Genomic DNA, 27,998 nt, shown 5'->3' on the forward strand with positions numbered 1-27,998 from the left:
ATCTGGGTCCGCTCAGTGCCTGGAAGGGTGATTCTCCATTTGGTTCCATGGTGGAACAAAAGCAATATATGTTATCTATCTACCTATCTATCTATCTATCTATCTATCTATCTATCTATCTATCATCTATCTATCATCTATCTATCTATCTATCTATCTATCTATCTATCTATCATCTATCTATCATCTATCTATCTATCTATCTATCTATCTTTCTATCTATCTATCTATCTATCTATCTATCTATCTATCATCTATCTATCTATCTATCATCTATCTATCCTGAACTGGGCAGATGCATCACAGAATAGGGCTTATGAAATAGTGGCGTTAGAAGCCAGATCTTTATTGCAAATCACCATCTTCAAATGTGTAGAGAAACCCAAACGATCGAGATTTGACTCAGGACTACATGCATGTAGGAGGAAAGTCCTGTGATCCCTGAGAGGTCATTAACATTGATTGCTGCTCAGGGCTTCCATGAGGCAGCATATGCAGAAACCACAGGCAGGATGGATGCAGTGGTTGGCTCACTGGTGGAGAAAGGGAAAGGGAACTAGGTGCCTTCCCTGCCCCAGTGTCATGAGATGTGGTCTTTGGATGTCGAGAGTGAGAGTTGGCTCTTTGCTGTGTCTCTCTTGGTGTTTTCACATTCTGCTGTTGGTGTTTTCACATTCTGTTGTTGTTGCATCACTTCTCCCCAGAATTGCCCTGGTGCTATCCACTAAGAAAAATAATATATGCTCAAGGAAGCTACCTGAAATCATCAGACCAAACCTCAGGGGTATGGGGAACCACCAGAAGTGCCACATCTGAGGATCTTGGTGACCAAGGTGGAGCATAAAGAATCGCATGGTCCTTGCCTTCCTTGCTGTAGGGTGATTGTAGGGTGGGTTCCTTTCTTACAGGTGTTTAAAGTTGATCTCCATACCCACCTGTCTTCAGCCTGAAGTGGTGCCATCCATCCATACGTCCACCACCAGTTCTGTGCCATCTCATTTCCTGCTCATGCTGCTACAGGTGTAGACCAGGACTTCAGCTTTCTTCAGTTGGGTGTTAGCCTTACTTATTAGATGCCCTGGGAAACAAAAGCTCAACACCAAAGTGCAGCTACAAAGAAACTTTGGAGAGTAGGCTCAGGCCCTGGATTGCTCCTTCACTGTTTCTGTTGGCTGGTTTCTACATTTGCTCACCATGTCTGATCAGCCTGTGTCACAGAGAACACCAGAGCACAAAAGCTGCAAATTAACAGTGCAGGAAGTAATGCCAGGGACCCCGCAGGAAATGATGAACTGGGACATCTGGAGTGCTGAGCGTTTGTTTCACAAACAGAGTGGCTGCCATTCATAGAGAATGTGAGAAGCCATCAAGTCAAGGCACCTGTTTGTTTATTATTTGTTGCTGTCACCGTCCTTGGGTTGCTAGGAGATATTATGCGGAGGGCACCAGTTGCCTAGCAACTGCCAGAAGCTGATGCTCCTTTTGGAAGTTGGTGATGGGGGAACTGATGGTGACTTTTCCATAAACTGCTTTGGTTACATTAAAAAAACCTTAAAAAAACAAATAACTTTTGAGCAATGGGTAAGTCTTATGGGCATTCCTTCTCGTTCTCTGCCATTCCATTTCTATACTCTGGGGTCCCCTCTTTGTTTCTCTCCTCCCAACCTACTTGATTGCCCTTGTCTTCCACCAGCTTAACAGGAGGCATAATTTGAGCAAAAACTTAGCCTTGAAATATCTGGTCAATGCAACAAGTTCTCTGATAAAGCCTATGAATCCTGGGGTGATTTGGAATTAAGCCAAATGCTGTTACTTTCCTAATGAATTAGAACCGAAAATCATAGATTCGGTTGGGTGGACTTACATGCCTGGGGGGCCAAATATGACCCTTACAGAGTGAGGGGGGTAGAAAAATGATAAAATATTAATTGTATGAGTGCTTAAGGTAAAGGTAAAGGGACCCCTGACCATTAGGTCCAGTCGTGGCTGACTCTGGGGTTGCGGCGCTCATCTCGATTTCTTGGCCAAGGGAGCCGGTGTACAGCTTCCGGGTCATGTGGCCAGCATGACTAAGTGGCTTCTGGCAAACCAGAGCAGCGCACAGAAACGCCATTTACCTTCCCGCCGGAGCGGTACCTATTTATCTACTTGCACTTTGACGTGCTTTCGAACTGTTAGGTTGGCAGGAGCAGGGACCGATTAACGGGAGCTCACCCCATCGCGGGGATTCGAACCGCCGACCTTCTGATCGGCAAGTCCTAGGCTCTGTGGTTTAACCCACAGCGCCACCCGTGTCCCTAAGTATGAGTGCTTAGAAAATGGTACATGGCTCCACACAAGCCTAATTATTTAGGATCATGAAAGCAAAGGACAGATACCCTCCCTCTTCCCAGGACCAGAAGAGGCATAAAATGGGAGGAGCATAGATCGATGTGCAGATGCAGTCTCTGATTGCTTGGGGAAAGCCCAGGGGAGGAGGAGACACAGACGGCAGTGGGGAGACCTTTAGTCTTGGTAACTGATTTCCTGGAGTAAGACCTACAGGGGAGGAACTACTGTGTTCATTAGGCCCGACACTCGACAAGGTCTGTGAAGATTGTGTATTTGCTTAGAAAGAGTTAGCTCCAACTCTGGATGGTGTGATTTACTGACTGGCTCACTCTGTGACACCCTGATCCCAGCTGGTTGCAACTCAGCAGTAAAAAGAAAGGCACGTCTTCTCTTTGATGTGTTTTAGTGTGGTGCCCTAACTTCAAGGTCCCTGGAAAATACAGTGGTGCCTTGGTGATCAAATGGCTTAGTTGTCGAACAAATCGGCTCCCGAACGCTGCAAACTTGGGAGTAAGTGTTCCGGATTGTGAATGTTTTTCGGAAGACGAACAGGAAACTCCTGCAGCCAATCAGAAGCTGCGCCTTGGTTTTCGAACGGTTTCGGGAATCAAACGGACTCCTGGAATGGAATAAGTTCAAGAACCAAGATACCACTATAATTTAAAGTCCAATTCAAGGTGTGCTCACATTAGTGTTTAAAACCCAAAGTGATGTAGGCCCCAGTTATCTGAAAGACTCCCTCCTTCCTCATGGAATTTCTGTGGAGTTGATCAACAGAGGGGTCCCTCTTGATGCTTCCATTGTCCTCAGAAGTTTGGGGCATTCTCTTTGCCAGCCTCTGAAGCCATGGAATTCCCTCCCTACAGAGATGCATCTAGAACCTTCATTACCTGGTTTTTGTTGTAGGCTGAAGATGCTTTACCCTGACCTTGGACACCCAAGACATCTATTTCTGGGACCCACCCCATTCTTGTGACTGTAATTTGCTTTAACTGATTTTAATATTGTTATTTTTTTAATTGTTCGTGGTGAAGGGCAGGGCGGAAATTTAATAAATCATCGTCGTCGTCATTTTTTATTTATTTTTTAATGCATTCAATGAAAAGGCTCGGATTCAACTTAGGAAAAGAAATGAAGAATGTTTATTTTCAACAGTTTCAGTAGCTTAACACTAAGTTGCAAATTACCCAACCATTTTTTTGTATTGTCTGGATAAAACTGACAGACAAAGAAAACAGCGCATCCATATCTTCCCTTAAAGACAAAAAACAGCATCCACCATTCATGTGTGCTGGACACTATGTGCTAAGTCACACTTTGCCACATGTACAGCACTGTTACAGAGCAACCTGCCACAGAAGATGCCAAACAGGGAAGTCCATGCACCTTATGAACATTTCAGTGGGGTTTGTTAGAAATGAGACCTTCTCTTGGATTTGGGGGTCTTTTACGAGAGATCCTGTCCTGTGCAGTGTGTTCCAAAAAGGTCACCAACCCAGGTAACATGCAGTTGATAATTATCTAGTTGCCCGCCCGTTTTCACTTTTTGTTAAATTCTTGCAAACTTCATGCGTTATGAGGGTTGGCATGGCAAGGGAGAGGACATGTAGCAGGTAGCGCTATTTTAACACCCAGGGGTAGAGGGCACAACCCAGCAAAAGATTATCTTCACTAAGTCCCTGTGAAAGTCAGTCACATCTAAAAACATTTCCATACACGAGACTTAAATTGCCTTCAAGCCTCTCTTGGCTCTAGGCTTTGGCTTTCTGTTAAGGGAAGGGCCACAACTATGTGGTAGAGCATCTTCATCCATGCAGGTGGTCCTTAGTCTTATCCTCAGCATCTCCAGGTAGGACCAGGAGAGAACTGCTTGAAACCCTGGAGAGCTGCCCTGGAGAGCCTGTGCTGGTGATACTGAGCTGAATGGACCCATGCTGTGACTTGAGATAACGTTTGGTGTGTAAAAACATAACGCCCATGTGGAAAGGGAAGCAGGACACAGGCAAATGCAATTCATAATATGTAACTGCAAGTCAACATGTGCTGCGCAGACTGGGTTTTTGGCCAAGGTGCATCCATCAAATTAGGATGTTGAAGCAGTCATAAAGTCGGACACACCAGTGAACTTCAGCATCAGATGAATGCATGATGTGCGGGGGTACAGTGGCTTCAGGAATGCCCCTTCCACATCAGCTTATCTTGAATATAGTCATGCCCTTTCACCAAGCAAATGTGCTCTGGTTTAGGCCCCGTCTGAAAAGGCCATGTAAGGGGAAGGCGCATGCCACATCCTGTCATAGCGAGCTCCATACTTTAATTATGTTCTGTGGCTATGTGAAGAGGTGAAAGGAATATGGTCCCCCATCAATTCACTCACACATTGCCAGACTTGGAATGGCAGCCCTGGTGTGACCAGCATGGGCCTTTGGTTGGTTGTGCTGACTGGGGAATGTTCATCCACATTCATCTTCTGCCTCTGCCTCTGCCTCTGGGGAGAGATGGAACCATGCACAGTAATGGATGTGGGCCCATGAGCATCAGTTGCTGACCTCTGTTCCAGGTTTAGCATTGCAAATGTAGCTGGTTGCCCGATCTGTAATCAACAAGGGAAATTAATTTTCTGCAAGATTTCTTAGGAGTGTTGGGGAAGGGCCTTTTTACAAACCAAGCACTAGCCATGGGAGCAGGAACACTTTTACAGTTTGAGAGTTTCCATCTGAGCTTGCCTGCTCATTCCCTCTCCCACCTGCTGGAGCTAAACTTTAGCACTGATTGCAGCCTAATTATTTTATCCACTGGACTGAATTTAATACGGATGCAGAGCAGATTCTGCTCCTGCCATTTGGTGGAAACCTCCACGCACATTTCCTAATACTGTTTGCCGTTATGTGACAGCGCAGTCAAGCACTGTGGCATTCTGTTTTGCACATCAATCTGTGCTTGTTGTTGACAAAGGTGCATGTATTCCCCTGCTTTGGTGTCATGTACAGTAATAAAGGATGGAACAGCAGCTCAGGAAAGAAAAAGAAAAATACAGCCCACCTCCCTTTAACTTCAACGAGGTGTCTTTGCCAAACAGGCCCGTTAGGGGGCAGAGCTGCCATCAGATTCATAATACAAAACACTGGCAGTGGCGGTGTCTGAAAAAACTGTGACAAATGCTCAACAGTTATCTGAAAACAAGGAGATCTGACACATTTGGTGAGCTTTATATTGAAACTTTTTGACAATTGTAGCATGAAAGTCAACTACATATATTTTATGGTCAGTGATTGGACTTACACAAGTAGGTAGAATGGAACCAACGGTATGGCACCTACCCCAACTTCCCTTTTAAAAAATAACCAAATGGCCAATATTAATATGGCCTAATCAAACCTGACATCCCTAAAAACTAAGTCTGTCACCACATATTGTTATCCATGGTATATACTGCCATCTGCACATCACATTCTCCACACCAAATGGAATATATTATTGCTTGTAAAGCCTATGTAGACTCTCTTTATAAAAAGGCTTCTTTTGTTTGTTTACAGAATACAGGATTATGACAAACTAGCTAAGGTTTTTGTTTTTTCATCTTGAAAATACGACATCGATTCCTTCAACAAAGGCTTAGATCTTAGGCTAAGATCTCTAGCAGAGATGTAATGAACAACTGCAAATATTCTTACACAATATTAATAGTAATAATAACTTAATGAGAGATTCAAGTGAAATTTCTATAGGACTATTTCCTGGTAGCTATTTACAAAACTTTTTTTTCTTCATTTTTTGGGGGAAAACAACAAGTTGATAACATGTAGCATCTCACACTAAACCAGTAAGGCCTGAATCCAGAGAAGGGGAACTCTGTTGAAGTTGCATTGAATTCAATGGCTAACTAGTTGTCATGACTAACCAGTGTTCATTTAGTTCAATGTAGCTGATGGCTAACATACTCCAGATCAGGAAGAATACAGGTTGTACCAAACATAAAACTTTTAAAAAATAATTTAAAAAAGTTAAGTTTGCAATCCAAAACATGCTTACAAAGGAATAAGTCCCATTGGACACAGAAGGATTTATTTTGAGTAACCATGCGAAAGATTGCACTTTAAATCATATAATCTGTTAGAAAAAAAAGTATCACATTTTGTTTTTAAAGAAAATATTCCTCCAGTGTCAAAATTATTAAATAGCATGTAGTAAACTAACTTAAATAAACTTCATTAAAAAGTCTTGCTGTCTAAGATGGTTATTACTAATCATGCTTACATTGAGATTCTTACTGCCTCAACATCTACATAATTTCTTTGTATACATAAATTTATGATATTTCTTTTGCCTATAGACCTACTTTAAAAAAAAACAAAAAAGGTACATGTATAAGGGATCCAGTATTAAAAACATTAAAAAGGTATAATTATATACAACAGAAGCATTCACAAATTGATTTTTCTTTCTTCAAAAGTCCTTTGCCCCAAAGTTGGGAGCACTGGTTGAGCTAACAGCAGGCTGGGTTTTGCTTAATTCCCGATCCTCAAAAATAACTCTGCATACAGAGGAAGAATGATCTGGTGCTTAAGAGGCACTGGAAGTCCAGATTCAACTCCTTACTCTAAAAACTGACTTCCTGTACGAACCTGGGAACTTCCTGTGAAACAAGAATAGCTGTGACTTGGAGGCCATTGACGTATAATATTGTTTCGGTTTTTTACACGTTGTTTCAGTATTTTGATTTGCAAGATACATTTCATTCTATTTGTATATTATTAGTAAATGGACTTTCATGGGCACTCCGAGAGCTAAGAAAACCTAGATTTGTCCTCTCTACCATAACCATTAGGAATCGGGGGGGGGGGGGTCATAAAGCACTCCCAGAAAAATATGACATTTGCATCTGAAAACAATTGTGGCAATAAAATGGTTCTCCTGTTTTGGGGGGTTAAAGAATAGGGCAATGAAGCTCAGAGCCAGTATTTTGTGTGTTCCTAGGATTGTGGCTGAGAGGTCACTGGTTTGCTTATTAGGTCATATCCATGTCATAAATTTAAAGCGCCTTTAAAGCACACGACTTCCTCCAAAGAACCTTGGGAACTGTAGTTGGCTCCTTGCAGACCTACAATTCCCATCATGCTTGCTAAACTACATTTCCCAGGGTTCTTTGGGGGAAGCCATGTGCTTTCAGTGCACGATGTGGATATGATGCAGTTGTCAGTCATTTTAACCAAAATTAAAAGTGCTTGAAGAGGCTATAAAATGGAGAGAGGCCGAGCCTTCGCTCCTCAGCTTAACAACAAGCAGGCAAGCCACAGAGGTAATGATTACCTCTCAGACATACACTAACTCTTCCTCTACTTCCCCATAGACGTCAATCATTAAAAGTTACAGACAGACACGATTCTATTTTAAACTTTTAAAAGGCAGCAAGAGATGAACTTTCAAAATGCAAACACTTGCTTTACAAATCCAAAATGATGAAGTGAAACTTAGGTCTATGGGGCCTTTTTTCGTGAAAAATATTATTATTATTTATAAAGGCTTCACTGTAAGTTTCATGGGAGTGGCTTCAGAAATATCTTCTGACTCAGCATGAAAAACAGGTGGGGGGGGGGAGAGTAAGGGAGATGTTCTGGTATGTGCCCCTAAAGGGGCAGTGGATCATAACCAGGAATCATGTGATCTAATGTGGAAGAAAACAGGCTCCAGGCTGGGCTTTACACAAGAGGAGCTGATCCAAGCCTAGTGATACTAATTATCTCTTTATCACTTGTGGATTTCTGAGCCAGCTTTCAATAACAACCCAGTAAAAAGGTGTGCACAGGAGCAGAACACCTGCATCTACTGAAGAACTGCCTCTTAATTTAGATGCAAAACTTATTTGCTCTTTTGTAGCCAGTCTGTGGCCCCTACACCCTCGGAAGCTGCCTCATTCTTCCACCTCATCAGAGTTCCTTCCTTCCTGTTCATCACTTCCCCTTTCTTGCCTCCGTGGTTGGTGCGCGTTAAGCACATTAAAGTTAGAAAAGAGTCTCTTTCACTTGGCCCTCCAGTCGCTGTATGGGTCTGTTGTCCTCAGTAAAAAATAAAAATCCTCTTTATACTTATTTGAGAGGAATAAGTATCAAAACCTATCAAAACCAGCGGGGCTTAATTCTGAGTAGATCTACAAAGGATTGGAAATCCTAATTCGAGGTAGCCATGGTGAAATTGAAACAGGGCAGCCATTGTTCGAGATTAGTTAATCCAGAACACTATTGTCTCTGGCTGTGCCCACTGCAGTCATGTGGTCCCCAATTGGTCACCCCTGAGGGAGTGCAGCCCTTGATAGAAGAAGAGTTTGCCCACCGCTGCTCTCAAGAATAAGGGCTCTCACAAGAATGAGAAGAACAGCTTTAAGCTGGCAATGTTTCGTATTTGGACGTTGCTTGTTGTGGGCTGAAAGCGAGGCGCTCTAAAAGCTGGTTTGCGTTTTAGATTTCTGTTTGCGTTTGTGGGTCAGGATCTAGCAAGGCCGCTGCATGCATGTACCCAGAGGGTGCACACAAGACCACAAGGGCCCTAGTTTAGACTTTGAAAGGTGATTTTAGTCTCCTGGCATTAGTCTGCCAGTGTCATAGTGCAGCCCACCCAGGGGGTTATTGGGATTTGTAATTGATCAGAGTATGTGAGTGAATGTGTGCAGCTGCGCTCTGGTTGAGGCACAGGTTTGTTAGAAGATGTGGATATTGAATAAGTGTATAGAGTCCGTGGAATTCTATGTGATGAAGTTTCATGTTTCATACATTGCATTATTTACGGATTCTGATGTTCTTCATACTGTGTTTAGTTTTTCTTGTTTTGTGCATTCTTTTTCGCTTTTTCTTTGTAAACCACCTCGTGATCTTTTATGATGCAAAGTGGTATATAAATACTTGGAAATGGATGCATAAAATAGATAAATAGGAACTGATGTAATTTAGAAATGGTCATAAGGCGTGGTCAGTTCTGGGTGAGACTAGCAGGGAAAGGATGCTCAGGGCCACCTGACTAGTTTCGATTGCTAAGTAAATTTTGTTCCTTCTAATCCAGTCTTTGTAGATCGTTTATAATCTTGCATTCGTAGTAATGCAGACTTGCTTGCTAAAAATGGAAAACTGGATTGCATATGTACCTAGCTCAGAGTTGCTGTAACTAAGGGGTTTTTTGCCAGGATCCAAAGGGTTGCACCAAAGAGGGAAGAAAGGAAATAGCTTGAAATAAGTATCCACTTGCTAAGCAAAACCCTTTTTTATTCTCTCAAGCCTCTAACACTTTTAATCTGTTGCTTTTAATTGCTGGCGTTACTGGGTTTAAAAAAGAATTGCTTTTTAAAACTGTTTTTCATTGCCATTTATTCTCTTGCTAATTATCCTGGGAATCAATTGGTTGAAGGGTAGTATACAAACACACAGAATCAACATGAAAATGTTTTTAACGTTTTGACGTTTATGTCCTATTGAAATTATTTCTGAGTAGCTTTGGGATGGACCTCTCTGTTCTGAGTCCTTCAGTTTAACCCAACTCACACATCCATTCACATTTAACTTAACAGAGATAGGCAGCTCCAGACATTTTAGAGTTAAGTCTGTTGTGCTGTTAACAACAGATTAGGAAGCCAAGATTGTGTTTCCAGCATTTTTGCTCCCACTTCCCCTATTAACATTTGGGTAAGAATTGACAGCTGTGCTGCAGGATACATACAAAACAGGGCTGATTTGATTTACAGGTTCAAACAACATAAGCAAAATCTTTGAATTTATAAAGCATCAACGACTGCTCTTCGGTTCCCAGCTTTGGAATGTGTTTTGTTTTCTCCACAGTCCTTTTTACGACAAGGTTATTAAAAGAGTCAATGGCTACCAGTCACTAAATCTAACCCAATCTATTCTAGTCCATACATATATTGTACAATATTGCCTAGTACCTACTATACACAAGTATGAAGAGGATTCAGTCTGAAATATAGTTAAGCGAGTTTTTAAATAAATGGGGGGAAAGGAGAGTCACAACATATTTTGACCAGCATGCAACTACCTCCCTTCAGCCAATACACAGAAAATCTTTAATATGACTTGGAAACGGAATTATACTTGAAACCGCAGGCATAGAAAAAATTAAGATAATCAATCTGAAACTCTGGAGCTTCTGTGATTTTAATATGCTCAATGTTTCCTTATGCTATTATCTATATTAGGTTACTTCTAGCAGAGCTCATTACTGGGCCTACTGCTTTTCTAGTCATTTGGTCGTTATTTCCCAAACCATTAAAAACACTACCTATAACATATGACTGTCTATGTTTCATTCTATAGTAAGTCATGCTTTAATCATGCTTAGTTCGTAGTCCACGTAGAAACCTTGTTATTACTCTGTGACGTAACAACAGGCCAGGAAGCCATTCTGAGATGGTTCCTAAATGCTAACATGGGACTTGGCACCAGAAACCGTGGAGCAAAATCAGCTCTTGACATCCTAATAGGAAAACAGATTTGAGATAGCAATCATTAAATCTTCATTAGAAATGAGAACAGAAACAAAACACCTAGCAATGTACAAAAGGTAGATCTAAATACAGATAGAGCGTCTTGGCCTACTTCCTAAAATTACTCTCTAAACTAAAGCCTCCAGATGTCGCTGTGACCAGGTAAATCACTTTGCTTCATTTGTGCAACTGCTCTATCTGGTAAACCACTAACCTGCTCTACTGAAGGTGACTCTGTTGACAATCTGCTGTCGTCTTAGCTGTATGCAGAATATATATATATATTATAGCTATCTTTTTATTGGCGAACATAAAATATTTACCTTTTATTTTATTTATTTTTTGTTCATTATAAAACAATCCACAAAGCCTATCTGCAGTGACCAGGTCAGTTTCACAAGTGACTCGGAAACTCATGCCGGTATGAACCCTCCAGCTGAATCACATTTAACTCTGTTCAAAAGCAAGACTTCTGTTGACTACCAATAAGAGCTCATGGTACAGCAGAAGACACACCCTTGCTTGCTGAACCTGGAATGTATAGAGCTTTGTGGCAATAAGAATGGTGGATGGAGGGTCAACAAAGCATTATGAGTAGAGAACATCCACTCAGAACATCCACACATATATACAGGCAGGCCGACACATACACACAAAAAGCCATGTGGAAGTTCAAATGCCAACATCAATCTCCTCCTCACACTCATTCAAAAGTGCATTGCAGTCATTCGCACGTGCACACAAACCATGCAAAAGGTTGGAAGGCGCTTTTAGTGTCACTTGTGAAAACACCCTTAAATAAGTCCTTATCTGCCTTCTGTGCCTGAGTTTTCCATGTTGCTTCACACCACTTGGGTATTAATACAGTTGTCTGAATGCAACACTCCTTTTTCTCTAAGCGCAGGGTTTAATAATCTCCTGCATGACGAACAGAACTCCATCTTCTGATCACTCCCACCTCTTTTTTTTAATGTGCAGACTTTTTATGTTGTCATTTCATTTGCAACGGCAGAAGAAAGTATTGCTACCTCAAACTGATCCCTGTTCCAGAGGAAAGTGGCATGTCACCAGATATGCACTATAAATCCCAAAAGCATGACTAGCGTTATGGAAGCAAAAAACACAACAGGGGATAGCACAGCAAAAGCTGAGGTAAGGTATGGTGTGTGTGTGTGTTTTGCAATGTTCATATCTAACAATGGGCTAGCAAGTAGCTCTGCCAGATTTCCAGTTTGCATTCAGCAACATTCTCTGTGCAACATTCCAGCTAATTGGCTTGCTATGCACTCTGCGTTAGAACCGACTGGTGTAACCAAAGTGTGTTTTCTTGTTCTTCCAACAAAAATGCGTCAGCAGTACTGTTGGCCTAAGTCCTATAGTAGAAGACACTGCTGGTAATTTGGCACAGTGTAAAAAATACAGCGGCGTTTGTACATCATACAGAACCGTGGAACTTGTTCTAAAGTAGTAGCTGCAGTTCCTCCCACCCCTCCCCATGCCTTAAAGGGGGTGGGGAAAGTTTACAAAACCCACAAAGTTTCCCTGAAACTGCTGTTTTCTTTTAGGTCAGATGTTTGCTTTTGAATATTTAAGAATTTTCTAAAAGTTCTCTCTCTCTTCTTTCCCCAATTTGTAAAATAGCGTTAAGAAGAAGAAAAACATCTTCCCCAATTTTTAAAAAAGATGCTGCAACATTTCAAGGTTTTACACTGATCTGAAGCAAGGGTGCATGGATGACTGTGGAAAAAGGGAAACGAAAAAGTGTGTCGTGTGTGTGTGTGTGTCATTTCATAATTAGGACTTGTGCCCTGCAGCTCTTTCTACTTGGATGGAGAAAGGTCATTGGCCTCCATCTTGGTTCCTGTCCAAGGTTACTTGGCTATCCTCACCTTCAGGTTCCTCCAAGGACTGATCAAAGATGCAATGCGCTTGAGGACAGCGTTCTGGCAAACAAAACCTTGACAGCATGATTTTAAAAACAGAAGCAGTCCCCCTGGAACTTCCTTGCCCATTAAGACCTGTCACAACAAGGTCCTACTGTGCTCTCCAAGGAAAGCTGCGAGGATTGACGTAAGAGTGGAGCAGTAGCGGGATCCACCATTGACGAGGTTGGGAAAAGCTTATACCAGCCAACTGCCAAAGTTGACAAATCAAGTTCTTCCAGAAGAACCCGGGCGACTCCCATGAAGTGTTTGCGTTCCATGCGTCCGTAGTTTCCCCAAACTATCACCTTGGAAACAAGAGAGGTGGGGAACATGTTTAGTTCACAAGCAATATCACATGAATGATGGGAGGCTGGCGTGGAATTTATCTTTTGGCAAAGCATTGGCACAGCTTATGATCTGAATGATACTGAAGAAGACCAAGGAAGGACTTGAGGTGAAGGTCATGGGAGATTCAAGTCAATTGCGCTGTATTTCCTTTTCTTTTTTCAAAACTTCATTAATTTGAAAAATAAAAATAAAATACACACAATATACTAAGAGGCACTGAAATTAAAAGAACTATTTTAAGTAAACTACTTTAAGTTATTAATTTCAATGTGTCTCGGCCTAGTATATCTGAAGGAGCATCTCCATCCCCATCATTCAGCCCGGACACTGATGTCCAGTGCCGAGGGCCTTCTGGTGGCTCCCTCACTATGAGAAGTGAGGTTACAGGGAACCAGGCAGAGGGTCTTCTCAGTAGTGGCACCCACCCTGTGGAACGCCCTCCCATCAGATGTCAAGGAAATAAACAACTATCTGACTTTTAGAAGTCATCTGATGGCAGCCCTGTTTAGGGGAGTTTTAAATGTTTGATGTTTTATCGTGTTTTTAATATTCTGTTGGGAGTCGCCCAGAGTGGTGGGGTATAAATTATTGTTATTATTATAGAACTAGAATTGTGTCTGCTCTCTGGGTGCTATTAATGGACAGTTACACAGTCCCCCAGCTCTCCCTTCTTGGCTCTTCCTCTCTAGACTGGACAGTCCTTCAAGTAGAGTGCTGTCCTTTGCAAAGTAGGACACATGGCCACCTTAGTTCTTCAGCGGAATGGCAACTGATCAAAAAGCACAAACAACTTCCTCTCCCTGTGCGGTGCCTCCCTACGAATGCTACATCCTAGCTGAGCACACAGGCCACCCTAACCCTAGCTGTGAGATCTGCCAGGAAGCCTCAGACAGGTCCATCTTACCTGCAGTACTTTGCCTTGTGGACTCTCTGGGAAAAGTAACACTTGGTTGTACAGCGGATCTAAGGACTTGCGAGCCACTTTGGTCTTTTTCTTTGCAATGCACACCCCATTTTCTAGTAGGTAGGCCTTGATGTAAGCAGCTGGAAGAATAACACAGGGTAAAAGGTTGTATTGCCGTGTTAAGTACAGCCCCCCCCCCCACGAACACCACCATCCATTTGCTCAGATGAAGCTACTAAAAAAGGAAAATGGTCTTTTCAAGCCTTGCTTGGTGTCTGAGTGATGCTGAGTTTGCCTGTGACTGGCCTTGGTATAATGTTTATCTCTAGCCATCATCACACATACGCAGCAAGTATCTATTCAGGATCACATCAGGACGTTTTGCTGCCCGAGAAGTGAGGGACAACATGGTGCAACTCCCATTCCACATACAGAAGCTGATTGGACAGGAAGTTAAATCTTGTTTCAACACTGGTGATGGGATGCTATCCTCCTTCACACCTGAGAACAGCAGATTTGCTTAGTGGGAGCAAGGTGGGTTGTTTGCTACACAGAGCTCTGTCTTCCCACTAAGGATGAAAGGATCTATCTATTTTGGTTCTCTCTGTTTCTCATTTTTTCCCAGTCTTAAATTCAGCACTCCACATCTCTGCAACAATTTGCAGGTTTTCTTTTAGAAAAACCTCGTGAAAATTCTTCAGAATTTTAGTTCAAGTTTCTCCTAAATAGGCACAATTTTATATGTGGTTTTGACTAATGTACACATTTTTGCAAGGAATTTCTCCTAATACAATGCATTTTTTGGTATGTTATTTGTATTGACACATTCATTTTTATCCACGCTTTTACATACTATAATGCGTTTTTGTAAACACTGGATGAAGAAGTGCACCACAAAATTCAGGTAAATGCAAATTTTGGAGGGTGGCTTTGTTTCGGTTCTCACATTATTTTGGAAAGTGCAAATTTGATAAAGGCAAGCCGAATGAAATATCTCCCTCATCCCTACCTCCAGTACAGGAGAATCCCTGGATGGGTTGCCAATACTGCCCCATTCTCAATGCACATCCCAGCACCTGCTGTCTGAGGCAGCCACCCCACTCTGAGGTCCTGTGTCTATGGCAGTGTTTCCCAACCGGTGTTCCGCGGCACACTAGTGTGCCGTGAGACGTTGCCTGGTGTGCCGTGGGAGGGAGGCGGGCGAGTCGGGCGGCGGCGAGGAGAGGCCACCCAGCGCGGGGCTCTTGCCGTCTGCCTGCCTGGCTGCCTGCGTGGCGCTGACGTCACGGGGCTGTAACGTGCCCCACATAGGCACACGCGGGGCGGCGAGTGAGCTCCCTCCCACATCCCATCGCCGCTCGCTTCGGCCGGCCTACTGGGCTGTCGCAGGCAGAAGGCCTGCGCATGCGCGAGGTTTTCGCGCCTTCGGGATTCCCTTCACGCCTTCCTCCTCCTGGGTCCTTGAGAGCGCGGGAAGCGGCAGCGCGAGACCGGCGTTGAGCCTGGTAGGTAGTGCGCTTGCCAAGGCAGTCATTTGGGAAATGAAAACTTGCAAAGCAAGCAACCAGTTCAATCTGAAGTACGTGTATGCTTAATATCCTGTATCTGAAACCTGTTCTGCCCCCTCCCCCACACTTGGTGCCATTTTCATCTACACATGCAGCAGAGTAAGTTGACCCAGAATAGTACCAATTCAGATGGCAGATGGGAGAATGACAGTGCTGAATGCTTTCCCATGTAGAACAGTCCCTGCAAATAAAAACCTAGCATATTTGGAAGAGGGATGCTAGCCTAACCATTACCTTCTATGCTGTTACTATTTTTTTATTTTTTTTTACATAAGTAAAAAGTGACCTTTCCCCATCTGGCATGGTGGTGTGCCTTGAGTTTTTTTCATGAAACAAGTGTGCCTTTGCCCCAAAAAGGTTGGGAAACACTGGTCTATGGCAGTGTACACACCATTGATTTTAAGCACACTTATTTCCCAAGAGAATCCTGGGAACTGTGTTTCAGAGAACTACAATTCCCAGCTCCCTCTACAAACCACAGTTCTCAGCAGTGTGTGTGTGTGTGTGTGTGTGTGTGTGTGTGTGTGTTGACCCACATGCTTTAAATGCACTTTCAGAGAATGGTGTATATGCAGCCTGGTAGAGATGAGCAAAGAACTGGTTGCTCATCTTAAAAATTATCTGAACCTTGCAAAAAAGTGAGAACCTTGCGATAACTCGTAAGGAATGCCTGAAAAATTCAGATGGCACACACCACACCATCCTTCCCACCCCTTCTAGTTCCCACAATCTTATCAGTTATTCCCTTGTAAAAACCAAGCATCCTTTTTCAATGCTATTACCCAGGATTTGGGAGAGGCAAAGAGGCTGAAATACTCTACCTGGCAGGGTTTTGGAGCCAGGCTTTGGAGTCAATCCTCGAGCTTGAATGATGTCCACTTCTAATTGTCCATTTCGCTCCTGTAACCCAATTTCCACATCACCTGGACAGCAGTCAAAATGAAAAGTAAGCGAGTGTCAAAAAGATCTCTATGAACAACTCCTCATTGCTCTAAGTCAGGCTTCCCCTTGCAACAAGTTGATTATCTAGAGGCAAGAAAGATGGGGATAAAATGGCAACAGAACTCCCTGACTAGTATGGAATTGAGGCACTGGCCTTCCTTGTCTCAAAGTGGTCCACCAGGCATATTAACTGCCAGAGTCTTTGAATCAACTCACCCTTTCAAAGTGACTTCCACACTGTGTGCCCTTCCTCGAATGATCTCTTGAAATGTTATTTGACATCAGGAGAAGATTGCATTCAGAAGTTTTGAGCACCGATATCAGTGGTGGGACACTCACATGATAAAGGTACATACAATTGTGCATGTTGCAGAGAAAAGGTAGAAGTTGTTATTTCCCCCCTAAATAAGCTGAAGGGTAGGCAATTCCAGGACAAGAAAAAGGAAGTACTTCTTTACACAGTGTATAGTGAAAACAGTGGAATAAAACTGTTAAGTTGTGGGTGAACATAGCAGACGACACAGCGATTCTTCAAACAGCTCTTGTTTATTCGCAGGCCAGAACAGAACCTGAGTGAAAACTATCCACAGTATCCCCCTGCTGGCCCAGGGTGAGAACTTCAGTATATAACACAAACTTTACCTGCATTTCACCAGCTGAATTTTGATCCATGAAAGAGTAAAGAGTGACCTTAAGGGGAAGGAACCTTGTTAAACTACAATGGTTAATGTGTTTGGAAATATGACAAAATGAACAAGTAGAAATATTTCTGCAGCATGAAAGTAGTTATATGGAGGTACAGAACTCAGCAGGACCTAAAGTCCAGTGTTTGAAATGCTTATGTGTAGAAGATAAAACTAGACTGCAGACAATTCCAAGAATGGTGTGTGTGTGTGTGTGTGTGTGTGAGAGAGAGAGAGAGAGAGAGAGAGAGAGAGAGAGAGAGAGAGAGAGAGAGAGATTATTGCTGACCTATCTAATTTAAAGGGTATAAACAGTGCTTTTTTCTGGGAGTACGCAGGGGTACACATACCCCTAAAATTTTTGTGAATCTAAGTTTGGCCTCATTGAGGAGCAATATTTCAATATGAGTACGAAAATGAGAGTACCCCTAAACATTTTTTGTTTTAGAAAAAAGCACTGGGTATAAATATTAGACACAGTTCAATTTTTCCCCCAAAAGGCTTTTGATACCTTGGTGCCTGGCATCATTATGGCTTCTTCTCTTTTCTTCCTTCCCACATGCTCAACGGGATCACTTGGCTAAGACTTTCCAAAGAAAGGCTAACCTTTTAAGAAGCCTCAGAAAACTTTTATTCTGAAACTGGTTTTTGCTTATTACAGCTATCACCATTTGGATTTTTTTTATATGTTGCATGCTCTTCTACAATTTCTTGTTATAATGTACATATTGTTGGATGTTTCAAAGCAATCTGTGTTCTTATCAAGACCTTTCTCTCAAGTAATTTGATTTATCTTTAATGTCCATGCTTTACCACACAAATGCAGGCCGTGCATTGCTTTAAGGGAATCTCACACATTCTGATTTACACAAGCAACTCCATGTTTTCTTAGCTACACAGACTAGCAAACTCCAGTTGGACAGTTATAGCTGATTGGGAGGTTTGCGCAACATACCCGCTTCCCCAGATGAGCAGACTTTTTGCGATAAGGAAAATAGTGGAAAAATACGTTGCAAAGTGTGAGATTACACTTGCTTTGGTGCCCCACAAAGAAATCCAGGTGAATGCCCATTGAATAGCCAACTTCATCTAATCTATTGTGCATCAGGATGAATGCACAATAAAGAGGTCAAATCTTAGCACCCTCATTTATTTCCCCTTCCTCTGTTGTGTCATTCCGTCTGCTTATAAATTTGTAATTCCCTTAGGATAGGGCAACCTGGCAAACCTCCTCTTTGCAAAGCATCATGTGCATTGATAGCACTATTCAAACACAAAAACACATTCATAAAAAAACACAATGGTTTTCTCTTGCTTACCCATGGAGGTAGTAGCCAAGGTTTGGCGACCCACAAACTGTGCAGGCCCCATGCTGCCCAGGAAATCGCTGAACTGCCCAGCGGCTGCCAGGTGAACTCCATTGAAGTTCAAGCTGCAAAATAAATTGGTTAGTGTAATTAATTGTTTCGAGATTTGCTAAATACACAGTCTTAAGCTAACTGGAAATATGCGTGAAATGAAGAGCTATTTCTGCATGAGTTCCAGTCTCGCTGGTTTTCAAACTGGCTTGATGCGCTTTCAGTTTCTTCCCATAACCGCAAGGGATGTGTGCTTAGTGTAGTTACAGATAATCACAGACAAAACAATTATCGTCATGATAAATCAACATGGGAAATTGGTGTCATTTTCCTGTATCAAGCTTCTCCTGCCTCCCCCAAATACAGTAGGAAAAACTGGAACTCTTTTGCCTGGGGGTCCGAATGGCATGCAATTAATTTTTTGCTGATGTGCAGTCTCTCTCTCCTGAGGCTATTACATCTAGGAGGGAATCTAGAGCCAAACAGACTAGCCGTACTGTATTTATACTCAATGGAAACCACAGTAGATGAAAGCAGAAATTCCCTCTCACAATTAAAAATTCATTGCGAAGCTGAATGGATCCTGTTCAGAAGTGAAAATTACACAGTAGGATGTGTTAAATCTGTTGAGGTGCACCTTGATTTGCTTCCTTGTATTTCATATAATTTCACTTTGGGCTCTTTCTGACCTTCTGTTAATTTCTGGCATATTTCCCATGCTAACGTCCTTCCTCCTCCCATAAATTTGAAGGAGTTTATTGTTATTATTATTCTGAAGAATTTAATTTCCTGATTATGCCACCAATGAGATCATGGTACACCGATCAGAAACTGCAATGCTTGTAAAGTGATGTGAATTTGGATATCTCAATAAAAATGCTGAATCCTGATGCCTCAGATGTTCCCGGCCAACTGTACATATCAATCAGACCATTTTGCCTCTGCCCATTTTCCCAATCTTAAGTTTATTTATTTCATTTATTACATCTATATACCACCTTTATCTTCCAAGGAACTCAAGGTGGTGTACATGGTTCTCCTCCTCCCCGTTTTGTCCTCACAACAACCCTGTGAGGTAGTTTAGGCTAAGTGATGGTGGTTTGCCCAAGGTCACCCAATGAGTTTCATGGCTGAGTGGGGATTTGAAGTCTCCCAGGTCATAGTCCAACACTCTAACCATTATCTGAAGATGAAAGCTCATACCAATAACAAACTTAGTTGGTCTCTAAGGGACGCGGGTGGCGCTGTGGGTTAAACCACAGAGCCTAGGACTTGCCGATCAGAAGGTTGGCGGTTCGAATCCCCATGATGGGGTGAGTTCCCGTTGCTCGGTCCCTGCTCCTGCCAACCTAGCAGTTCGAAAGCACATCAAAGTGCAAGTAGATAAATAGGTACTGCTCCGGCGGGAAGGTAAATGGTGTTTCCGTGCGCTGCTCTGGTTCGCCATGCTGGCCACATGACCTGGAAGCTGTACGCCAGCTCCCTCGGCCAATAAAGCGAGATGAGCGCTGCAACCACAGAGTCCGCCACGACTGGACCTAATGGTCAGGGGTCCCTTTACCTTTATCTTTAAGGTGCTACTGGAAGGATTTTTTAAATTTTATTTCACTATGACAGACCAACATGGCTACCTACCTGTAACATTACACTACTGTTAGGTATAAAACACAGGTCCCAAGACTCTGGGTCCTGGGAACCTACAAACAGAATCTGAACAAAATTGGTGAAGCAGCAAAGAGCTTATTGGTTACATACGTTCTTGCAAGAAGTGGGTGTCTGAAAGCACGCACACCCAAATTTAGCAAAACACAAGCTTATATTCCCTATACCCGAGTGCAGTTTCCCTTCCCTGTTTCCCCATTGGTTGGCTACGTCAGGGTTCACAGCCTATCACAATTGCCTAATTAAAATACTAAAATCTCCGCCTTTGTTGACATCTCCCATTACTCTTAATTTACCCACCACCTACTTCTGATTATTTTCATCCTTATTTGGTCCATGCTCCTAGGTTTGACACATTGACTCAAGTGATAATGCTTCATTCCGACCACCCTAGGCAAACACGGGTTCTATGTCTGCAGAAGCGTATAGATAAACCACATTTCAACTGCAAGACACCCTGTTTTCGGGCTCTCTAATCGCAAGCCCTGCTAAAGATAAGCTTCTAAGCGAGTTGGCGGTTACTTAGCTGTTGTGACCTTTTGGCCTTTTATGGGAAAAAACAACATTTTCATTTCTTACAACTATACTGCCACATTTCCACAGACTGCAGTGCTAGGGCGAGGAGCTGGGCCCTTTTATAAGGCCGGAGAGCGTACTCAAGTGAAAACCCTGGTGGCTTTCCAGTTGGCCCCGCCCTCCTTGTGATGCTCACCTATGCCCACCTGTGAATGGCCAATTCAAACTCCCACGGCTGCTGCCATTCTATGGACATCAGCCTTTGCCAACTTGTGGCCTCCAGATATTATTGTCGGGCTACAGCTCTCATCATCCCTGACAGCTGGGCCAGTGGGAGCTGTAGTCCAAAGCATTTGGAGATTGTGGAAAGCTGGGGTAGATAATACTGAGCTCAACAGAACAATACAAGGTAGCTTCATATGTCAATGTGACCGCAAAAATGGACGTCCCATTATGGATGATGTCAGCCCATTATTAGCCGACTTTTAACTGAATGGGGTTTTGACACCTATTAATGATTGCATGCAAAGGTTTGTGGGTTTAGAGCAACTAATCTGTAAAGCTAACACAAAGTCCTTGCAGGCACACTGCACAGCAGACATGGTGCAAATGCATGCTTGCCCTTCTTAGTACAGATAATGATGCCTTTCTCTGTAATGACACAGAATTCCATAGAAAGAGATGGAGAGCGCTGAGCTTCAGCATTTGACCTATTCGTGTGGGTGGAAGGAGAAAACAATCTTGGCATGGAGAGTGGGTGGATGGCTAGCTCATATTACAAACAGAGCAGTTCTGGGCACAAAACATCAACAACCCTGTACTGACTTCTCAACAAAATTGCAAGTGATATATAGGCAGTTAAATTAGCATATTGGAAGCTATTAGTTAGCAATTGCAGGAGAAGATGTTGCACCGAGCAGAGGCACAGTATTAGCAAATGTTTGACCCCGAGTACAGACTCGTTTCTGAGAAACCGATTTTAGGAGGCAGCGAACCATTTTACTGATCTGGTATGCGTTCCCTGCGGCGATGCATGTGACAGCGCCAGAAATTTTGTAATTACGCTTGACATTAATGTGCAGCAGCTTCCCAGGAAAGATGGCTGAAAAGCTGGGGAGGTCATATGAGGGAAGCATGGCCTAACTAGTCCAGACGACACCTACTGACAGCGGTGAACAGTCTGGAAACGCTAAATGAGAAGGGAGTCTCTGTAACAAAATCTTGTTCTGAGGCAGAGTGCTAAGGAAGGAGGTGTTTATGGCCTCTGAATTCTCCTCCAATGGCTATTCCCCTCACCAAGAAGAGTTTGGATTTGATATCCTGCTTTATCACTACCCAAAGGAGTCTCATAGTGGCTAACATTCTCCTTTCCCTTCCTCCCACACAACAAACACTCTGAGGTGAGTGGGGCTGAGAGATTTCAAAGAAGTGTGACTAGCCCAAGGTCATCCAGCAGCTGCATGTGGAGGAGCAGAGACGCAAACCCTGTTCACCAGATTACGAGTCTACCGCTCTTAACCACTACATCACAATGGCTCTCAAAAGCAACACAACAAAAGAGGACCCCCCCCAATGCATGTGCTAATTGACCCTTCACTGGTGTAGGCACACCCACACAGGCACACCTGATTCAGATGATAAAGCAATGCTGGCTGTTGTTTACATACCAATGAACCTTGCTTTAAATCCCGTAATGGTTGCTCCCATGTAGATGTTAAGCAGCATCAAGGACAGGATGAAACCCTGCAGAAGCCACAGCAAAAATGCCACATGTGCAGAGTGACTTTAATTCTCCAACAAGTTAACCACAGCAGGTCTACATCTCTCTAGGATTAAGGGAGGGAGTGCAGTGTCTGTTCAAAGATTGAGGCTTCCAGGACTTCTCATATAAATTAACCACTGAATTAGAGCTGAAGCTTGTTTTATTTTTATCCTTTTTTGGTTATTTCAGTATGTGAAATATATCAGCTTCTGATTCAAACAGATTGTATCACAAGCCTGTTCCTTGTGATCCGCATCTTCCTGTATATGTTTCAAATGTGTTATAATTTATTTGAGGGAAATGCTTCTGAATGTGGCCTTTGAACAAACGTTCTTCAAGGAAGTCCGTCGCAAAGTTTGCTGTTCATTCATTATAATTGCTTCCATTATCGTTTGGTTTTCATCGTTTGAGGTTGCTACCTTAATAGTAACAGCGATGACAAACCTTTAAAGAGCAAAGTGTTGTGCAGCCCAGTCCTAGAGCATGTTTACACAGAGGTACGTGCCACTGATCGTGGAATCATAGAACTGTAGGGTTGGAAACGATTCCAAGGGATTCTTGCAATGCAGGAATCCCAACTAAAGCATCCATGACAGGTGGCCATCCGACCTCTGCTTAAAAAATTTCCAAGGAAGGAGAACCTACCATCTTCCAAGGATGATGGCTCCACTGTCAAACTCAGACATGAGTTTCTCCCAGCGCTATGTGAAGTGATGCTGGAGGCTGTACCTGGGACAATTTGCAAGTGAAGCATGTGCTCCACCACTAAGCTATGGTTCTTCTCAAAGGAGGACTGAATAACTGCAACGCAACTACATGGCAGTTTCACTGCATGCGCAAACTGAGGCACACACCATCAAACCACTTGCTATGCTGTTTCCAGAGCTGTGTAACCGACGCTTGTTTTGATCAATACACATGCTACCAGAGTCACAAGTATGATTCCACCTAACCCTATCAAGAAGGTGCTAAGAAAGTTTTGGTGCTGACCTTTAAAGCCCTAAATGACCTTGGCCCAGTATACCTGAAGGAGCGTCTCCACCCCCATCGCGAGAAGTGAGGTTGCAGGGAACGAGGCAGAGGGCCTTCTCGGTAGTGGCGCCCGCCCTCCCATCAGATGTCAAGGAAATAAACAACTATCTGACTTTTAGAAGACAACTGAAGGCAGCCCTGTTTAGGGAAGTTTTTAATGTTTGGTGTTTTATCGAGTTTTTAATATTCTCTTAGGGACGCGGGTGGCGCTGTGGGTAAAACCTCAGTGCCTAGGACTTGCTGATCGTATCGTCGGTGGTTCGAATCCCCGCGGCGGGGTGAGCTCCCGTCGTTCGGTCCCAGCTCCTGCCCACCTAGCAGTTCGAAAGCACTCTTAAGTGCAAGTAGATAAATAGGGACCGCTTTATAGCGGGAAGGTAAATGGCGTTTCCGTGTGCTGCACTGGTGTTGGCTCGCCAACTGCAGCTTTATCATGCTGGCCACGTGACCCGGAAGTGTCTTCGGACGGTGCCGGCTCACGGCCTCTAGAGCGAGATGAGCATGCAACCCTAGAGTCGGACATGACTGGCCCGTACGGGCAGGGGTACCTTTACCTTTAATATTCTCTTGGGGAAACCCAGCCAGGGTGGCGGGGTATAAAAAATAAATTATTCTTATTATCAGCATGTTCTTCTGCATTTTGGAAAGGACAAGTAATCCAGTCAACAGAGAGGCTTTTGGTGCTATAGCAGAGAAGGGGCTGCTCCTCTTTACACAAAATATTAATAAGGAGCACGCTATATTCCTTCTATCAAACCTGGGAGAAACGTCTGCACCCTTCATACAACTGAGCCCAGAGGACAAAATGGACTCAATAAGCTTTCTCTTGGTGATCAGCATTTTTCTTTTTTTGTTTTTCAAAGGGATATCCAATTTCTCTTCTTCTATGACCTTTGCCTCCTAGTCATTACAATTAATGATGAACTTGTTATGGCAGCATGTTAATGATTTTAATAAAATTAGCTCAGGCGGCCTTTGGATGCAGTACTTGACTCCTCCTCTGAACTTTATACAGATGGGTGAATCTGCCCCGGGCAGCAGCTGACAAACCAGTATGCGCTGTATCATCAGGTCTGAACAAAGTCAGTGGAGGTCAGGGATTGCTGCAGCACTGCTTGAATTCAACACAGAGCTGTAAGCTATGAGCAGGGTGAGCTCCATTCATACTCCTTCAGCACCGCGAGGCTTAGGCCACATCCACAATCAGGCATTTCAAGCACATGGCTTCCCCCAGAGAATCTTGGGAAATGTAGTTGAAGGGTATCGGGAACCTTAGCTCTCTGTTGGTGGCAAAGTGCAGTTCCCAGGATTCTCTGTGGGAAGCCAAGAGATTTAAATCTATAGTGTGGAGGGGATTTTATGATCTGGAAAAAAGAAAGGAAAAGTGACATTGCATGTTCTTTTGTAATTCAAGAAAATCTTTAATAAAAATTATTTCCATATATATATATATATATATATGCAGGTTTTGGTGTCCTCGGGTGTCTTCCCGTGTAAAAGTTGGGGTGTCTAGGCGACGTTTCGACGAGGTCTCACTCGTCATCTTCAGGCTGGTGCTTTCGGCTTCTTGTTACTGGAACAGAGCGGGATCTCAGTGTTTGAGTTCCTATAAATACTGTAGAGGGGTGTGGTGTATTGCCTCAAAAGTTCTGGGCAGAGGGGAAGTTCCCAGGCTAGTGTTCTTTTCTTCTTTTGTTCCTTAATTACTTGAGGGATATCTTGAGTGATTTCTTGAGTGATATTCTGAGTACCACTTAGGTGGGTCATTAGGTGTGGATTAGTTGCTAAAGCCTTCGTGTCTTGACCTCTTGAATTTGTGAAGAGTTTTTCTGGGAAGATGGCTGTACTGCACTTAGTTGTGCTTTGGCTTGGCTTCGTGTATAGGGGCGAGCTGTGGTTTTGTGCCCTGTGCCAGCCAGATCTGTGTAGGGATTGCAGGGGGGTGCAGCATCCGGAGGTGCCACTATGGTTTGGTTACTGGATGGTGTCTGTAATTTATCTGTGGAGAGGGTCTGGGTTTGGGTCTGGTGTGGTTGATTGGTGGTGGCGTTCTGTGTGCCTCTGGATCTGGTGTCGGTTTTTGTGGGGAGGGCTAATTTCCAGATGTCTGGCAGGCGGGACGTGTCGTCACGCTTGTTCATGTTGTGAGGGTGTTTCTCTATCTCGATGGCTTCCATGATTATTCTCTTGTGGTGATGTTCCATGTTAAAGAGCAATTTGGAATCTGCAAAATTAATTTCGTGTCCTGTTTCTTTCATGTGTTGGAAAAGAGAGGAAGATTTTTCTTCTTTTTTGACGGCATTCTTGTGTTCTGCGATACGTGCATTTATTCGTCTGTTTGTTTGTCCAATGTACGTGGCTGGGCAGACTTTGCAGGGTATTTCATAGACCCCTTGGTTTTCCAACTGGATTTTATCTTTGGGGTTTCTGAGGATATTGGCTATTTTTTGGTTGGTGCAAAAGGCTGTTTTGATATTGTGTTTATGGAGGATTTTGCTAATTTTATCTGTAGTGCCCTTGATATAAGGAAGGAGGGCCATGCCATTGTTTTCTTCCGTGTCTTGGTTTTTGGGGGGTGTTTCTTTTTGGATTAGCTTCTTAACCCTGTTTTGCTGGTATCCATTGGCGATTAACACATTTGAGAGATTCTGTAACTCAGTTGTCAAGTGGTCTTTGTCACCCAGGCGTTTGGTTCTGGAGATGAGGGTCTTGGCTACGGAGTTTATTTGTGCAGGGTGGTGGTGTGATTGAGCATGTAAGTAGCGGTTGGTGTGTGTTTTTTTCCGGTAGATAGTGTGTCCTAGGGAGCCATCAGGTTTTTTGTAGATTAGGACGTCAAGGAAGGGAAGCTGGTTGTTGGCTTCTATTTCCATAGTGAATTGTATTTTGGGGTGTAGGCTGTTGAGATGTGTGAGTTACAGAATCTCTCAAATGTGTTAATCGCCAATGGATACCAGCAAAACAGGGTTAAGAAGCTAATCCAAAAAGAAACACCCCCCAAAAACCAAGACACGGAAGAAAACAATGGCATGGCCCTCCTTCCTTATATCAAGGGCACTACAGATAAAATTAGCAAAATCCTCCATAAACACAATATCAAAACAGCCTTTTGCACCAACCAAAAAATAGCCAATATCCTCAGAAACCCCAAAGATAAAATCCAGTTGGAAAACCAAGGGGTCTATGAAATACCCTGCAAAGTCTGCCCAGCCACGTACATTGGACAAACAAACAGACGAATAAATGCACGTATCGCAGAACACAAGAATGCCGTCAAAAAAGAAGAAAAATCTTCCTCTCTTTTCCAACACATGAAAGAAACAGGACACGAAATTAATTTTGCAGATTCCAAATTGCTCTTTAACATGGAACATCACCACAAGAGAATAATCATGGAAGCCATCGAGATAGAGAAACACCCTCACAACATGAACAAGCGTGACGACACGTCCCGCCTGCCAGACATCTGGAAATTAGCCCTCCCCACAAAAACCGACACCAGATCCAGAGGCACACAGAACGCCACCACCAATCAACCACACCAGACCCAAACCCAGACCCTCTCCACAGATAAATTACAGACACCATCCAGTAACCAAACCATAGTGGCACCTCCGGATGCTGCACCCCCCTGCAATCCCTACACAGATCTGGCTGGCACAGGGCACAAAACCACAGCTCGCCCCTATACACGAAGCCAAGCCAAAGCACAACTAAGTGCAGTACAGCCATCTTCCCAGAAAAACTCTTCACAAATTCAAGAGGTCAAGACACGAAGGCTTTAGCAACTAATCCACACCTAATGACCCACCTAAGTGGTACTCAGAATATCACTCAAGAAATCACTCAAGATATCCCTCAAGTAATTAAGGAACAAAAGAAGAAAAGAACACTAGCCTGGGAACTTCCCCTCTGCCCAGAACTTTTGAGGCAATACACCACACCCCTCTACAGTATTTATAGGAACTCAAACACTGAGATCCCGCTCTGTTCCAGTAACAAGAAGCCGAAAGCACCAGCCTGAAGATGACGAGTGAGACCTCGTCGAAACGTCGCCTAGACACCCCAACTTTTACACGGGAAGACACCCGAGGACACCAAAACCTGCATTCCTGTACCCGTGAAAATCTACGAAAACATATATATATATATATATATAGTCTGAAGCTCAACATCAAAAAAACTAAGATCATGGCCACTGGGCCCATCACCTCCTGGCAAATAGAAGGGGAAGAAATGGAGGCAGTGAGAGATTTTACTTTCTTGAGCTCCATGATCACTGCAGATGGTGACAGCAGTCACGAAATTAAAAGACGCCTACTTCTTGGGAGAAAAGCGATGGCAAACCTAGACAGCATCTTAAAAAGCAGAGACATCGCCTTGCCAACAAAGGTCCGTATAGTTAAAGCTATGGTTTTCCCAGTAGTGATGTATGGAAGCGAGAGCTGGACCCTAAAGAAGGCTGATCACCGAAGAATTGAT

At 43.3% G+C, this 27,998-nt stretch overlaps 1 protein-coding gene across 2 annotated transcripts in view; it reads right to left on the reverse strand.

Annotated features, from left to right (window-relative positions):
* Positions 1-3,450: 3,450 nt before the first annotated feature.
* The window catches only part of RIMS4 (regulating synaptic membrane exocytosis 4), a gene marked incomplete at its 3' end in the record, with an annotated part of 118,880 nt that continues 94,332 nt past the window's right edge, over positions 3,451-27,998 (reverse strand). Inside the window, exons 3-6 of one of the 2 annotated variants that reach the window (XM_083508272.1) lie at positions 18,506-18,618; positions 16,383-16,484; positions 13,994-14,133; positions 3,451-13,046 (exon numbers count right to left, since the gene is read on the reverse strand). In XM_083508272.1, coding sequence (XP_083364398.1) covers positions 12,828-13,046; positions 13,994-14,133; positions 16,383-16,484; positions 18,506-18,618 — 574 coding nt within the window. The remainder of the gene's footprint in view (positions 13,047-13,993; positions 14,134-16,382; positions 16,485-18,505; positions 18,619-27,998) is intronic. The other variant, XM_083508271.1, reaches the window with a different exon arrangement.

Source organism: Podarcis liolepis (genome assembly GCF_965112155.1).
Source record: "Podarcis liolepis genome assembly, chromosome: 6".
Taxonomy (NCBI): Eukaryota; Metazoa; Chordata; class Lepidosauria; order Squamata; family Lacertidae; genus Podarcis; species Podarcis liolepis.